Source organism: Mesoplodon densirostris, chromosome 7 (assembly GCF_025265405.1).
Source record: "Mesoplodon densirostris isolate mMesDen1 chromosome 7, mMesDen1 primary haplotype, whole genome shotgun sequence".
Classification (NCBI taxonomy): Eukaryota; Metazoa; Chordata; class Mammalia; order Artiodactyla; family Ziphiidae; genus Mesoplodon; species Mesoplodon densirostris.
The window spans coordinates 66,191,859-66,208,846 of NC_082667.1; the positions used below are offsets into that span (position 1 = coordinate 66,191,859).

A 16,988-nucleotide genomic window follows, 5' to 3' on the forward strand; every position below is an offset into this window, starting at 1 on the left:
TATATCAATACACAAGGAAAGCTTCAACCTATCCCAGTCATTTAAAATGAGAATATTTCTTCAACAGATTTTTGTTCACTCAACATATATTGAGTTCTTACCAGGTACTAAGCATTACAGGCTGTAAGAGATACAAGGATGAATCTAGACAGAGTTCCTGCTCTCTCCAGCTTACTATCTACTAGGGAAACTAAGAACCTAAATAAATAATTTTAGTCATAACGTAAAATTTAATCATGAAGTATAAATAAAGTGTTTTTGGAGTTTAGAAGAGCCCAAAGAATTTCTTTAGGTTAACTTTATGGATGAGATGGTATTTGAGGTGGACCTTTAAGGAGACCTCAAATTTAGACATGCAAAACTAAAAGATGTGGCAGAAACTACTGGCTGATTATCCAAATGCCATTCCCACTTTTTACTGTGCCAGTAGCGCTCTAATTTTGTTTTGGTGACTACCACTCCCTGAAATGACTCAGGAGTCAATCCTGGTCAGTCTCATCTAAACCAATCACAGTAATCACATCCCCTCTGCCAGTGTAGGTGTAAGAAGGGGAATGTGAACTAATATTGACCCAATGAGTTTGAAAGAGGGATCTGCTAGGTCTTTGAATTAACCAATCCAGGAGCTAATTTTCATTAGGGTTTCTTGATAAGTGAGAAAATAAATACTGTTTCTGTTTAAACTGGTGGAATAGGGTTTTTTGTGACTTGTATCTGATGGCAATTTAAACGACAGAGGAATGGACATTCTAGATGAGGGAACTCAGTAAGCAGAGGCATCGAGATAGGAAAGTAACAGCTATACAGCCTTAAATTAGTTAAGCCTGGTCAGACTGTAGATTGCAAAAGGGGATAGTGGTAAAACAGAAAACATAGCTTGGAGCCATATTGTAGCGGGCCTCAAATGCCAGGTCAAAGAGTTGGGACTATTTTGAAGCCAAGGAAGAATTGTTGAGGAATTTTAAACAGAAAAGTGATCTGATGAGAGCTGTGATTTGGAAAGGTTATTCTCACAGCATCATAAATTAGAACTGAGGTGGAGTCAAGATGGCGGTGTGGGAAGACGTGGGGTTAGTGTCTCCCCACAACTAGGGTGACTGCCAGCCACTGGTGGGAGACTCTGACACCCAAGGAGATGGGAGGAACCCCAAAGTGAATTGGTAGGACATATGGGGGACTGAGGCGGGAGGACAAGGGGAGGCCAGACAGGATTGGTGCCCTGAGGCCAGGGAGATCAGGAGAGGCAGGCGGGAGGGACTCTCTGGGAAGAGTGGGAGAGGAGTGGAGGGCAACTGCCCTGCCCATTCGGGCCCGGGGAGCCTGATGAGCTCCCAGGCCGATCCCCTGCCCTCAAAATCCCCTCCAGGCCACGTGGGTCCTTGGAGGTACAGGAGGGAAGCCGAGGAGATCAGGAGAGGTAGGTGGGAGGGGCCCTCCCAGACCAGAGGAGAGGAGGGCGTTTGCCCCACCCATTTGAGCCCAGGAAGCCTGATGGGCTCCCAGGTGAGGTCCACTGCCCTCTGAGACCAGGGGTGGGGGGACACACCTGGGCCTCTTCTGTTCCTTGAGCCTAAGCTCTACCCCCCACAGCCCACAGGGCCTTTTCCAGCCCTGTGGGTCCTGAGCATTGCCCCCGCCCACCACCCAAACCTCACCAATGCTTAGGCCCCACCCTCCACAGCCAAGGCCTCCCCCCAACCCTTTTTTTTTCTTTTCCTTCCTCCTCGTTTTTACTATTGTGGTACTGATGTACCTTCTGGTTGTTGATTCATCTATATTTTCATTTTTATATTCTTCCTAACATATCTGTTAGTTTCCCAGTCTAATTTTATTTTTTACTTTGTTATTGTTCTTTTTTTATTTTGCCACCTTAGGCAGCTTGTGGGATCTTGGTTCATGAGCCTGGGGTCAGGCTGAAGCTCCTGTGGTGGGAACTCCGAGTCCAAACCACTGGCTAACAGGGAACCTCAGACCCCAGGGAATATTCATCGGAGCGAGGTCTCATGGAGTTCCTCATCTCGGCACCAAGGCCCAGCTCTACCCAATAGCCTACAAACCCCAGTGCTGGAAGACTCAGGACAAACAACCAGTAAGACAGGAACACAATCCCACTCATTAAAAAAAAAAGAAAAAATGAGATGGCAAAAAAACAAGTCACAGTGCTCACTTCAGCAGTACATATACTAAAATTGGAATGATACAGAGAACATTAGCATGCCCCTGAGCAAGGATGACACGCAAATTCATAAAGCGTTCCATATTTTATATATGTATATGTATAGCTGATTCACTTTGTTATAAAGCAGAAACTAACACACCATTGTAAAGCAATGATACTCCAATAAAGATGTTAAAAAAATATGTCACAGATGAAGGAGCAAAGTAAAAAGCTACAAGACCAAATAAATGAACAGGAAATAGGTAATTTACCTGAAAAAGAATTCAGAGTAATGACAGTAAAGATGATCCAGAATCTCAGAAATAGAATGGAGGCACGGATTGAGAAAATACAAGAAATGTTTAACAAAGATCTAGAAGAATTAAAGAACAAACAAACACAGATGAACAACACAATAACTGAAATGAAAAATACACTAGAAGGAATCAATAACAGAATAACTGAGGGGGAAGAACGATAAGTAAGCTGGAAGACAAAATGGTGGAAATAACTGCCAAGGAGCAGAATAAAGAAAAAAGAATGAAAAGAATTGAAGGCAATCTCAGAGACCTCTGGGACAACACTAAATGCACCAACATTCGAATTACAGGGGTCCCAGAAGAAGAAGAGAAAAAGAAAGGGTCTGAGGAAATATTTGAAGAGATTATAGTGGAAAACTTCCCTAACATGGGAAAGGAAATAGTCATCCAAGTCCAGGAAGCACAGAGAGTCCCATACAGGATAAACCCTAGGAAAAACACACCAAGACACATATTAATCAAACTAACAAAAATTAAATTCAAAGAAAAAAATATTAAAAGCACCAAGGGAAAAACAAAAAATAACATACAAAGGAGTCCCCATAAGGTTATCAGCTGATTTTTCAGCAGAAACTCTGCAGGCCAGAAGGGAGTGGAAGGATATACTTAAAGTGATGAAAGAGAAACACCTACAACTAAGATTACTCTACCCAGAAGGATCTGATTCAGATTAGATGGAGAAATCAAAAGCTTTTTCAGACAAGCAAAAGCTAAAGAGAATTCAGCATCACCAAACCACCTTTACAACAAATGCTAAAGAAACTTCTCTAAGTGGGAAACACAAGAGAAGAAAAAGACTCACAAAAACAAACCCAAAACAATTAAGAAAATGGTAATAGGAACATGCATATCAATAATAACCTTTAATGTAAATGGATTAAATGCCCTAACCAAACGACACAAACTGGCTGAATGGATACAAAAACAAGACCCATATATATGCTGTCTACAAGAGACCCCCTTCAGACCTAGGGATACATACAGACTGAAAGTGAAGGGATGGAAAAAGATATTCCATGGAAATGGAAATCAAAAGAAAGCTGGAGTAGCAATCTCGTATCAGATAAAATAGACTTTAAAATAAAGACTGTTACAAGAGATAAAGACACTACATAATGATCAAGGGATCAATCCAAGAAAAAAATATAACAATTATAAATATTTATGCACCCAACACAGGAGTACCTCAATACATAAGGCAAATGCTAAAACAACCATAAAAGGGGACATTGACAGTAACACAATAACAGTAGGGGACTTTAACACCCCACTTACACCAATGGACAGATCATCCAAACAAAATAAATAAACACAAGCTTTAAATGACACAATAGACCAGATAGATTTAATTGATATTTATAGGACATTCCACCTGCAAGTGGCAGAATACACTTTCTTCTCAAGGGCACATGGAACATTCTCCAGGACAGATCACATCCTGAGCCACAAATCAAGCCTCAGAAAATTTAAGAAAATTGAAATCATATCAAGCATCTTTTCTGACCACAACACTATGAGGCTGGAAATCAATTACAGGGAAAAAACTGTAAAAAACACAAACACGGGCTTCCCTGGTGGCGCAGTGGTTGAGAGTCCGCCTGCCGATGCAGGGGACACGGGTTCGTGCCCCGGTCTGGGAAGATCCCACATGCCGTGCAGCGGCTGGGCCTGTGAGCCATGGCCGCTGAGCCTGTGCTCCACAACGGGAGAGGCCACAACAGTGAGAAGCCCGCGTAACGCAAAAAAAAAAAAAAAACAAAAAAAAACCACACAAATACATGGAGGCTAAACAGTGAGATACTAAATAACCAAGAGATCACTGAAGAAATCCAAGAAGAAATTAAAAAATACATAGAAACAAATGACAATGAAAACACGACGCCCCAAAATCTATGGGATGAAGCAAAAGCAGTTCTAAGAAATTGCTAAGTTTATAGCAATTCAATCTCACCTCAAGAAACAAGAAAAATCTCAAATAAACAATCTAACCCTACACTTAAAACAACTAGAGAAAGAAGAACAAAGAAAACCCAAAGTCAGTAGAAGGAAAGAAATAATAAATATCAGAGCAGAAATAAATGAAATTAAAATGAAGAAAACAATAGCAAAGATCAATAAAAGTAAAAGCTGGTTCTTTGAGAAGATAAACAAAACTGATAAGCCCTTAGCCAGACTCATCAAGAAGAAAAGGGAGAGGACACAAATCAATAAAATTAGAAATGAAAAAGGAGAAATTACAACTGACACTGCAGAAATACAAAGGACTATAAGAGACTACTACGAACGACTATGTGCCAATAAAATGGACAACCATGAAGAAATGGACAAATTCTTGGAAAGGTACAATTTTCCAAGACTGAAGCAGGAAGAAATAGAAAATATAAACAGACCAATCACAAGCACTGAAATTGAAACTGTGATTAAAAATCTTCCAATAGGGCTTCCCTGGTGGCACAGTGGTTGAGAGTCTGCCTGCCGATGCAGGGGACAGGGGTTCGTGCCCCGGTCCGGGTAGATCCCACATGCCACGGAGCAGCTGGGCCCGTGAGCCATGGCCGCTGAGCCTTTGTGTCCGGAGCCTGTGCTCCGCAACAGGCGAGGCCACGGCAGTGAGAGGCCCACATACCGCAAAAAAAAAAAAAATCTTCCAATAAACAAAAGCCCAGGACCAGAGGGATTCACAGGTGAATTCTATCAGACACTTAGGGAAGAGCTAACACCTATCCTTCTCAAACTCTTCCAAAATATAGCAGAGGGAGGAACACTCCCAAGCTCATTCTACGAGGCCACCATCACCCTAATACCAAAACTAGACAAAGATGTCACAAAAAGAGAAAACTACAGGCCAATATCACTGATGAACATAGATGCAAAAATCCTCAACAAAATACTAGCAAACAGAATCCAACAACACATTAAAAGGATCCTACACCAAGATCAAGTGGGATTTATCCCAGGGATGCAAGGATTCTTCAATATATGCAAATCAATCAATGTAATACACCACATTAACAAATTAAGTAATAAAAACCATATGATAATCTCAATACGTGCAGGAAAAGCTTTCAACAAAATTCAACACAGATTTATGATAAAAACTCTCCAGAAAATGCGCATAGAGGGAACTTACCTCAACATAATAAAGGCCATATATGACAAACCTGCAGCCAACATCATTCCCAATAGTGAAAAACTGAAACCATTTCCCCTAAGATCAGGAACAAGACAAGGTTGCCCACTCTCACTGGTACTATTCAACATTGTTTTGGAAGTCCTAGCCACAGCAATCAGAGAAGAAAAAGAAATAAAAGGAATACAAATTGCCAAAGAAGAAGTAAAACTGTCACTGTTTGCAGATGACATGACACTATACATAGAAAATCCTAAAGATGCCACCAGAAAACTACTAGAATTAATCAATGAATTTGCTAAGGTTGCAGGATACAAAATTAATGCATAGAAATCTCTGGCATTCTTATACACCGACAATGAAAAATCAGAAAGAGAAATTAAGGAAACACTCCCATTTACCATTGCAACAAAAATAAAATACCTAGGAACAAAGCTGCCTAAGGAGGTGAAAGACTTGTACTCAGAAAACTATAAAACACTGATGAAAGAAATCAAAGATGACATAAACAGATGGAGGAATACACCATGTTCTTGGATTGGAAGAATCAATATTGTGAAAATGGCTATACTACCCAAAGCAATCTACAGATTCAATGCAATCCCTAACAAACTACCAATGGCATTCTTCACAGAATTAGAACAAAAATTTTTACAATTTGAATGGAAACACAAAAGACCCCAAATAGCCAAAGCAATCCTGAGAAAGAAAAACGGAGTTGGAGGAATCAGGCTTCCAGATTTCAAACTATACCACAAAGCTATAGTAATCAAGACAGTATGGTAGTGGCACAAAAACAGAAATATAGATCAATGGTACAAGATAGAATGCCCAGAGATAAACCCATGCACATATGGGCACCTAATTTACGACAAGGAGGCATGAACATACAGTGGAGAAAAGACAGCCTCTTCAGTAAGTGGTGCTGGGAAAACTGGACAGCTACATGTAAAAGAATGAAATTAGAACACTACCTAACACCATACACAAAAATAAACTCCAAATGGATTAAAGACTTAAATTTAAGACCAGACACTATAAACCTCTTAGAGGAAAACATAGGAAAAACATTCTTTGACATAAGCCACAGCAAGATCTTTTTTGACCCACCTCCTAGAGTAATGGAAATAAAAACAAAAATAAACAAATGGGACTTAATTAACCTTAAAGCTTTTGCACAGCAAAGGAAACCATAAACAAGACAAAAAGACAACACTCAGAATGTGAGAAAATATTTGCCAATGAAACAACAGACAAAGGATTAATCTCCAAAATATACAAACAGCTCATGGAGCTCAATATCAAAAAAACAAACAATCCAGTTAAAAAATGGGCAGAAGACCTAATTAGACATTTCACCAAGGCAGACATACAGATAGCCAAGAGGCACATGAAAGGATGCTCAACATCACTAATTATTAGAGAAATGCAAATCAAAACTACAATGATGTATCACCTCACGCTGGTCAGAACGGCCATTATCAAAAAATCTAGAAACAATAAATGCTGAAAAGGGTGTGGTGAAAAGGGAACCTTCCTGCACTGTTGGTGGGAATGTAAATTGATACAACCACTATGGAAAACAGTATGGAGGTTCCTTAAAAAACTAAAAATAGAACTACCATGTGACCCAGCAATCCCACTACTGAGCATATACCCTGAGAAAACCATAATTCAAAAAGAGACATGGGGCTTCCCTGGTGGCGCAGTGGTTGAGAGTCCACCTGCCAACGTAGGGGACGCGGGTTCGTGCCCCGGTCCGGGAAGATCCCACATGCTGCGGAGTGGCTGGGCCCGTGAGCCATGGCTGCTGAGCCTGCACGTCCGGAGCCTGTGCTCCACAACGGGAGAGGCCACAACAGTGAGAGGCCCGCGCACCGCAAAAAAAAAAAAAAAAAAAAGACATGTACCATAATGTTCATTGCAGCTCTATTTACAATAGCCAGGACATGGAATCAACCTAAATGTCCATTGATAGATGAATGGATAAAGAAGATGTGGCACATATATACAATGGAATATTATTCAGCCATAAAAAGAAACAAAATTGAGTTATTTGTAGTGAGGTGGATGGACCTAGAGTCTGTCATACAGAATGAAGTAAGTCAGAAAGAGAAAAACAAATACCATATGCTATGCATATATATGGAATCTAAAAAAAAAAGGTACTGATGAACCTAGTTGCAGGGCAGGAATAAAGAGACAGACACAGAAAATGGACTTGAGGAAATGGGGTGGGAGGGCGAAGGTGGGGCGAAGAGAGAGTAGCATCAACATATATACACTACTGAATGTAAACTAGTTGGCTGGTGGGAAGCAGCAGCATAGCACAGGGAGATCGGCTTGGTGCTTTGAGATGACCTACAGGGGTGGGATAGGGAGGATGGGAAGGAGGCTCAAGAGGAAGGGGATACGGGGACATGTGTATGCATATGGCTGATTCGCTTTGTTGTGCAACAGAAACTAACAGTATTGTGAAGCAATTATACTCCAATAAAGATCTATTAAAAATAATAATAAATAAATAAATTGGAATTAGGAGAAGAGTCTGAAGGCGTGGAGATTAATCACAGAATCTAAAGTAATCTGGATGAGAAGAAAGAGGGGCCTGAGCATTAGTTACAGTCTCCTTGAGAGTGTGAACTTTGTGTCACAAATAAACTCAAGTGAAACTTAGTAGAGGTAAAACTGAAAAGATCAGCTGGATGGTTACTGTGGAAGAGAGAGCAAGAAAAGGAGAAAGAATGCACAGTTCTCAGAAATGACCTTTGTCACTACAGTTCTTATAAATTCACCCATGTGTCCTCTGAAGTTGACTTTCAAATAGTCCTGAAAGATTATGTGCAGTGTAAACTCGAAGATGATGGGAGTACCGTATGGGATTTACTTAGTCTATTTGAATGGTTTTACATGTTTTAAGCACAGTTCTTCATTTCTTCTTACCTTATTCCTTTGCAAATTCAAAAGTTGCAGATTCCCAAAGTTCTTTTGCGAGTATGCATATTTATAACACTGTAAAAAACCGCTAATGAACTTAATATAAATATAATATAAACCCCAAAACAAACAGAAAATGGAAAAATATGTGTTTGGTATACAGTTTTTTTTTTTTTTTTTTTTTTTTTTTTTTTTGCGGTATGCGGGCCTCTCACTGCTGCGGCCTCTCCCGTTGCGGAGCACAGGCTCCGGACGCGCAGGCTCAGCAGCCATGGCTCACGGGCCCAGCCGCTCCGTGGCACGCGGGATCCCCCCGGACCAGGGCACGAACCCACGTCCCCCACATTGGCAGCCGGACCCCCAACCACTGCGCCACCAGGGAAGCCCTGGTATACCGTTTAAAAAATAATAAATTTATTTATTTATTTGTTTTTTATTTTTGGCTGTGTTGGGTCTTCGTTGCTGCGTGCGGGCTTTCTCTAGTTGTGGTGAGCAGGGGCTACTCTTTGTTGTGGTGCGTGGGCTTCTCCTTGTGGTGGCTTCTCTTATTGTGGAGCACGGGCTCTAGGCGTGTGGGCTTCAGTAGTTGTGGTGTATGGGCTGTAGAGCACAGGCTCAGTAGTTGTGGTGCACCGGCTTACTTGCTCAGCGGCATGTGGGATCTTCCCGGACCAGGGCTCGAACCCATGTCCCCTGCACTGGCAGGTGGGTTCTTAACCACTGTGCCACTAGGGAAGCCCTGGTATACAGTTTTTGAGCCCAGTAATCTAAGTATAAATAACAAAATGTGATCTTGGATCAAGCTGTATTTCAGTGTGTATTCTGTTACTATGATTTGTGACATATTATACACTATATAAAGTTACACTGCTACCCACACCACACTAGTATCACATTAACTACCTCTGTGATGAATAATGCAAAAAATTTTTGAATGATGGTTCTCTGGCAGCTATTAAGTGCTTTTTAACATTTGGACTTAAAAAAAATCAATAAGCAAATGTTCAGTGTTGATAGACCCAGCTGAGTGGTATTAAACTATACTATATATTTTCTCTAAATCAACTGTAAACTTTAACAGGTGCCATTCAACTTCAGGCACTTAGCCAAATCTGGAATTAAGATCTCTCTGTCTTTGTTCCTCTAATCCTTTTTAAAGTTCTTTTATTACTTAAATAATTAGACCTTCAAATTCGATCAACTAAACACAATCAATCCTACTCCACTTATAGCATAGTAGTGGCAATCAACCCACTGGGGAAATGTGGCATATTATTTGGGTAACATCCAGGGTCCATGATACAAAAGAAAAAAATCTCCTTACCCAGGAGTTCTTCATGGATTGATCAGGAGTTGAAATAAAGGCATTCATGAATGCCCAACTTATTGTTTATATGCACGTGGATGATTTTATTGTGTTTTAGAGCAGGGGTTGGGATAGGAGGAAGCTTAATAAAATTCATGCCTTCAATTTCACCAAAAGTTCTATGGCCTCAAAAAGGTTAAGAACCACATATTCTAATCTACCCATTAGTGGATGAGGCTTCCTAATACTCTATGACAGCTGCCATCATATTTTTTAGCACAGTTGATATACTCTATTATCTAAAATTTAAAGATGAACTAAGAGACACTCAATTTTTAAGAAGTCATCTTAGAGCTAAGTAGGGTGTTACTTTAGGATTCCACAGTCAGTTAAAATCCAAAAAGAGAGGTACAAGATAAGGATGAGCGTTTACTACCACTTTCCTTGATTATTAAAAACCTCTGCTGGGGCTTCCCTGGTGGCGCAATGGTTAAGAATCCGCCTGCCAATGCAGGGGACACGGGTTCAATACCTGGTCCGGGAAGATCCCACATGCCGTGAAGTAACTAAGCCTGTGTGACACAACTACTGAGCCCACATGCTGCAACTGCTGAAGCCCGAGCACCTAGAGCCGGTGCTCCACAACAGGAGAGGCCACCGCAGTTAGCAGCCCTTGCACTGCAACAAAGAGTGGCCCCTGCTTGCCGCACCTAGAGAAAGCCTGCATGCAGCAACGAAGACCCAACACAGCCAAAAATAAATAAATTAAATCAAAAAATAAATCTCTGCTATATGGCAATTATACAACCAACGAAATTCAAACAGTTAACCTGGAAGGCAAAAATAGTATCAAAACTGTTTTATATGGTTTTACAAATAAATGTTGATAACAACCGAATTATAAACATTTATTTCCACTATATTATATTATACTATTAAATGTGGTTCTAACCACCAAAATAGTTTAAGCTCAGAGTTGGAAATCTCTATCACTCTCACCTTGGTACAGACTACTCGTACAACCACTTTCCAAAAGGCAGAGGAATCAGACCCAGGTTGTACCTCAAAGAGAAGATGTTTTTCCTGGCCAGAAGCCACTTTAGCAGTTCTGAAAAGAGGTAAACACATTCATTAATTTTATGAAAAGTCATGTAAAATAATGGAGCTACGAAACCAGATTCAAGAAAGTTTAAGACAGAGGAGGAAATGTGAAGAAAACACAGAAAGACAAATAACAATAATGGTGATTGTAATAATTAGATTTTTAAAATATAGGGATAGAGAATGTTTTGACTATAAACATACAATTTAATTTTCAAGGTGGAAAGCATAGTGGAATGATATTTATAAATCTATTTTTTTCATATCTATATCTCAATGGTCTTTAAATTTCTAACAAAGACAGCTAGGAAAAACATGTGCAAGGAATCAGGTACTTAAAAGAAAAAATTTAGCTGGTTTCATTTATCCATATTTTGACTAGTGCCTCAGATGTATATAAAGTGTGAAAAAATCTTGATCTTGGTTGAGTCCTTCCTTAAGCAACAACACTTATATACCTCTTTGAAGACAATTTTTACAGATAATTTGAAACTGGATGAAGCAAATGATTTTGAGACGCTTATGTAACTTTACTGTCCTCCCCTAGCAGAGTAATTCTGATTTAGAAAGCAACAGGATACTAACATAAAAATATAACACTTTTTAGGATAACTCAATATCATGCATCAATGCCAATTTAAATCAGTTCAAAGACATAAGTATTGCAGCTCCCTTTTATCATTACTCACATTTCTCTCTGAGCACCAGTGGGGATATCACACTCAGAACTAAGAAACTTACAGCTAAATAAATTGAGGCCATTGAAAATTAAGTAACTAGCCCTAGGTAACAAAGTCTGCCAGTGAAAGTAGTACTGCCAGTTCCCAGTTCTGTTTTCTAGCTATCAAGCCATGCGTCTTTTGCGTAGGTTTAACTTTATAGTTCTCAGACAGCACTGAACTTGTGAAATCCCAACTCTGACCCAGGGGAATTGGTTTTAAGAAGCAAATCCAGTCAGAAACATTCTGAGCTAATAAATAAAAGGGAGATACTCTTTTACCATCACCTCTATATTACACAGTAAGCTTAGCTTGAGGATGTTTTCATAGGACACATTTTATCCAGTATCTTTAGGCCAAAAAACAAAATTTCATATAATAGACTAGGTTTTTTTGTATATAAGTTCTAAGACTCTAAAGGGATGGCAAATGTCATTGATTACTCTTCAAAAAAATTGACACAATAAACATAAAAATTCCACTCTTATGATACTATTAAATTCTCAATCGAATTTTATTCCTTAAGAATATAGTCTCAGAAGCAATGCCTCAAATGTTACCATTTGGATGATCTTTAAAAAAAAAAGAACAAAGTAAAATGCTAGAGTTTTAAAAACCCATGAGTACATTTTTATTATAAAAGATCAGACAATACACAAATATACACAGTAAAATGTAAAATCTCCCTTCTCTGCTCCCCTTTTCCATCACCTCCCCAGAGAGCTGTGTATATCCTTCCAGTTCATTTTCTATGCATTTATATATATATATATCTACACAGGATCCATCCATATATCCATACAGGGCTTTTTTTTTGGTTTGTCTGTTTTTAATGAGTGAAATCCAGTGTTCTTAAAAGAAATGATCTTCTAAGATAACTTTTAAGAGTTAAGAATGCTTTATTCTTCATGACTGGCTAATAATAGGACCCTCCAGCCATGTCCATAAAAAGACTGCATTTCCTTCTCTTTATCTAATGTGTTCTAAATGGCCAAGTATAATATGTCTCTTATCCAATATAGTTATTGCAAAGCTTAAGCAGTACATTCATGTATTTTACCCTAAACTATTAATAGTGACTATGATATAAATGTATATATACTAAGTGGTTCCAAACTGCTTGGTGATTTTGTTTAGCCTTTTTGGGGTTTAAGGAGAGGTAATATGGGATAGTGGAAAGATCTTCAGACTTGGGGAAAGCTGGATCTGCCATTGATACTTGGGTAATCACTTCAGGCCTCAGTTAAAATGTCTGACTGTCAGCAGAGTGCCTTGCACATACTATGTGCTCAGTGAACGTTAGCTAAGTTGAATAGACTAAAGAAAGAACCTTTAAGATCTCATTTAAAAGGCAATAACAATAAGTTATAACTATACCCCCAGGGAGACAGAAGATACATATACAAAGAGAGCGGATATGGGTGCTGCTAGAGGAAGACTTAATAGAAAGAAGCGACATCTGCTCTCCTGTCACTAAGGGAGAACACACAAACAAAAATGGAATATTTTAAAAGTATAACAATCTGGGGTCATTCAGGGACAGAGCTCGGTATATTTTAATAGCTTCTATACAGACAGTATAAAAATTGATTTAATAAAGAATAATTCACAAAGAGAAGGCTGTTCTATTGGATGTGCTAAGGAGGCAGAGAAGTTTATACTCCATCTTAGAAATCTATTCAAGAGTTAAGTAGAGGTGTAAACATGATAGCTAATTAGAAAATATTTATAAACAAAATACCTTATTCTTCAGTGATGACAAATGAACTCTTACCATATATATATTTCTCTGGCAAAATAATGGTTCAATGAACAAACACAGAAGATTTATTTATTAACTAGATGAATTGGTTGATATTCAGAAACCTGAAGTGCCCTCTGACTATCCTAGGCACCTTTCTCTAGATGACTAACTGGTATATTCTCTTCTGATATGCACCTCCTTTAGTGCTTTCAAACAAGGGTCAATTTACACGCCTGTGTTCAAAATTCAGTTTTAAGTTCCTTCTGTTCTTTTAGTCCTATAACATATTTTAGATAGCTACATAGAAAGTCTTATAGTACTCAAATCGTTGCTTTGTGACCGCCTGGAGGGGTGGGATAGGGAGAGTGGGAGGGAGGGAAACTCAAGAGGGAAGGGATATGGGAACAGATGTATATGTATAACTGATTCACTTTTTTATAAAGTAGAAACTAACACACTGTTGTGAAGCAATTATACTCCAATAAAGTTGTAAAAAAAAAAGTACTCAATAAATATTTGCTAACTGCTGCTGAAAACATTCTCTTACCAACCAATACATGTGGTTATCTCTCAGACAGTCACAACACTGGGACAATATGTCAGGGGGAGAAAATAAAATGAAAAAGAGCAAGTCTTACACATCATTAAGTTCTGCTACTCTTCCAAGAAATTCTTCATAAGTTAAGGAGCCACTTTCTCGAACCAATGTGACATGTTTTGCTACTTTTTCTGGTAACTTGTTAAGAACCAGCTGTGTCTGATCCGAAATTTGCTGTCCCATGATGAAATGATGTCTTATGAAATCCAAAAAGAGTGTTGCTTCACATCGTTTCTGTCAAATATACACAAAAGTTACTTTTACATGTAATATAAAAATGGCAACATACCCATCCCTTCAAGAAAATAAAGAAAAACAGGAATACTTTTAAGTGAGATCTCAACAGACTTACATGAGCCTAAGGTGGAATTTATTTAAACAACTATATATTTTTTTTTTTTTTTTTTTTTTTTTTGCGGTATGCGGGCCTCTCACTGTTGTGGCCTCCCCCGTTGCGGAGCACAGGCTCCGGACGCGCAGGCTCCGGACGCACAGGCTCAGCGGCCATGGCTCACGGGCCCAGCCGCTCCGCGGCATATGGGATCCTCCCAGACCGGGGCACGAACCCGTATCCCCTGCATCGGCAGGCGGACTCTCAACCACTTGCGCCACCAGGGAGGCCCTTAAACAACTATATTTTAAAGTAAAGATTTACAGTTCTATTTTTTAAAGATCATACAGGTAAATGAGAAAACAGGATTCATTTATCTTATTGGGAGGGTGAATTCCTATAATTTTGCCAAGTTAAAAACCATTACACACACACACAGAGGCATTTAAGTGCTTGTATTTAACAGGAAGTTTGTTTACCTCATATAATTTTCCTAAGAACATTTCCTGACTGCTTACCATGTCAGGCTCCAAACTAAGGGCTTTCATATATTATCTCATTTATTTCTTCCAATAACCCTAAGAGGTAGGCATTATTGTATTCCTAGTTGACAGATAAGGAAATGGAGTTGAGTGACTTATCTAAAGTTAAACAGCTGGGGACTTCCCTGGTGGTGCAGTGGTTAAGAATCTGCCTGCCAATGCAGGGGACACGGGTTCGATCCCTGGTCCAGGAAGATCCCACATGCCAAGGAGCAACTAAGCCTGTACGCCACAACTATTGAGCCTGCACGCCACAACTACTGAGTCCATGCACTGCAACTACTGAAGCTTACACACTCTAGAGGCCAGGGGCTGCAACTACTGAAGTCTGCACGCCTAGAGCCCATACTGTGCAACAAAAGAAGCCACTGGATGAGAAGCCTGCGCACCACAACGAAGAGTAACCTCTGCTCGCCACAACTAGAGAAAGCCCATGAGCAGCAACAAAGACCCAACGCAGCCCCCCCCAAAAAAGTTAAACAGTTGGTAGCACTTCTCTGGTGGCGCAGTGGTTAAGAATCCGCTTGCCAATGCAGGGAGCCCTGGTCTGGGAAGATCCCACATGCCGCGGAGCAACTAAGCCTGTGTGCCACAACTACTGAGCCTGTGCTCTAGAACCTGCGAGCCACAACTACTGAGACCTGTGTGCCACAACTACTGAAGTCCATGCACCTAGAACCTGTGCTCCGCAACAAGAGAAGCCACCGCAATGAGAAGCCTGTGCACCACAACAAAGAGTAGCCCCCTCTTGCCGCAACTAGAAGGAAAGCCCGCGCACAGCAATGAAGACCCAACACAGCCAAAAATAAATAATAAATTTATATGAAAAAGTTGGTAAATGGTTGAAGTGAAATTTGAACTCATGTTTTTTAGATTCTAGTGCTTATATTCTTTAACGCTATGATATACTGTGATGTATAATCGTGATATAAATAGATAAGCTAAAAAATTTATTGTAGAATTACTTTATTTATAAATGTACAATTTAATTTTAATTGTAAAATATATGTAAATTAAAGACTTTTTAGCTAATTCAACTGTGTTACATTTTCTGCTTAGAAAAAAAGTGCTTTTGCTTTTTAACTCCTCTAGGTATTTATTTTTTAATTAATTAATTAATTAATTAATTTTCGCTGCATTGAGTCTTTGTTGCAGCATGAGAGCTTTCTCTAGTTGTGGTGAGCGGGGGCTACTCTTCGTTGCAGTGCATGGGTTTCTCATTGCGGTGGCTTCTCTTGTTGAGGAGCACAGGCTCTAGGCACGCGGGCTTCAGCAGTTGTGGCACACAGGTCAGTAGTTGTGGCTCATGGGCTCTAAAGCACAGGTTCAAGAGCTGTGGCACATGGGCTTAGGTGCTCCAGGGCATGTGGGATCTTCCCGGGCGAGGGCTTGAACCCATGTCCCCCGAACTGGCAGGTGGATTCTTAACCACCGCGCCACCAGGGAAGTCCCTCCTATAGGTTTTTTTTTTTTTTTTTTTTTACCGTACGTGGGCCTCTCACTGTTGTGGCCTCTCCCGTTGCGGAGCACAGGCTCCGGACGCGCATGCTCAGCAACCATGGCGCAGGCTCAGCGGCCATGGCTCACGGGCCCAGCCGCTCCGCGGCATATGGGATCTTCCTGGGCCGGGGCACGAACCCGTGTCCCCTGCATCGGCAGGCGGACTCTCAACCACTGTGCCACCAGGGAAGCCCCTCTAGGTATTTCTAATTTAGAATTTATATAACTTGTTTTCTAAATATGAAGGTGATATTTTAGTTAAAAGGCTGGATCACTACTTTAATAACCTACTATCAATGTAGATCAATAAATTACTGAATTGACTTAAAATGCAATCACAAAACATTTATTTAATAATCACTCTAAAGTCTTGAAGGATATAATTCTATGTATTGTGGCTAGAGAAGAGTTGGATGTGTTTATTCTAGAGTTTTTTCTCCTTTGGTAAATAATGATTTATCAAAATATTAAGCACTGAGATATGGTTAAAATAGAAAATAAGATAAATTTATGTATCCTGATATATTCTACAGCTGAATAAGGAAATCCCAATTCAATACGAATACCACTACTAGTAATAGTAAAATCAACTAATATTCGTT

The 16,988-nt window shown here is 39.7% G+C and overlaps 1 protein-coding gene and 1 non-coding gene across 5 annotated transcripts in view; one reads left to right on the forward strand and one right to left on the reverse strand.

Annotated features, from left to right (window-relative positions):
• The window catches only part of RNF141 (ring finger protein 141), a 56,075-nt gene that overhangs the window by 24,136 nt on the left and 14,951 nt on the right, over positions 1–16,988 (reverse strand). For all 4 annotated transcript variants that reach the window (XR_009532961.1, XR_009532960.1, XM_060103468.1 and 1 more), the window contains exons 2-3: positions 14,054–14,247; positions 10,851–10,959 (exon numbers count right to left, since the gene is read on the reverse strand). Coding sequence is in view for 2 of the 4 variants with exons in the window: in XM_060103468.1 (XP_059959451.1) it covers positions 10,851–10,959; positions 14,054–14,196 (252 nt within the window). In the remaining 2 variants the exon portion in view is untranslated. The remainder of the gene's footprint in view (positions 1–10,850; positions 10,960–14,053; positions 14,248–16,988) is intronic.
• On the forward strand, positions 2,160–2,265 carry LOC132494556 (U6 spliceosomal RNA). The gene has a single exon (XR_009533132.1). It is a non-coding gene; the product is annotated as a U6 spliceosomal RNA (small nuclear RNA).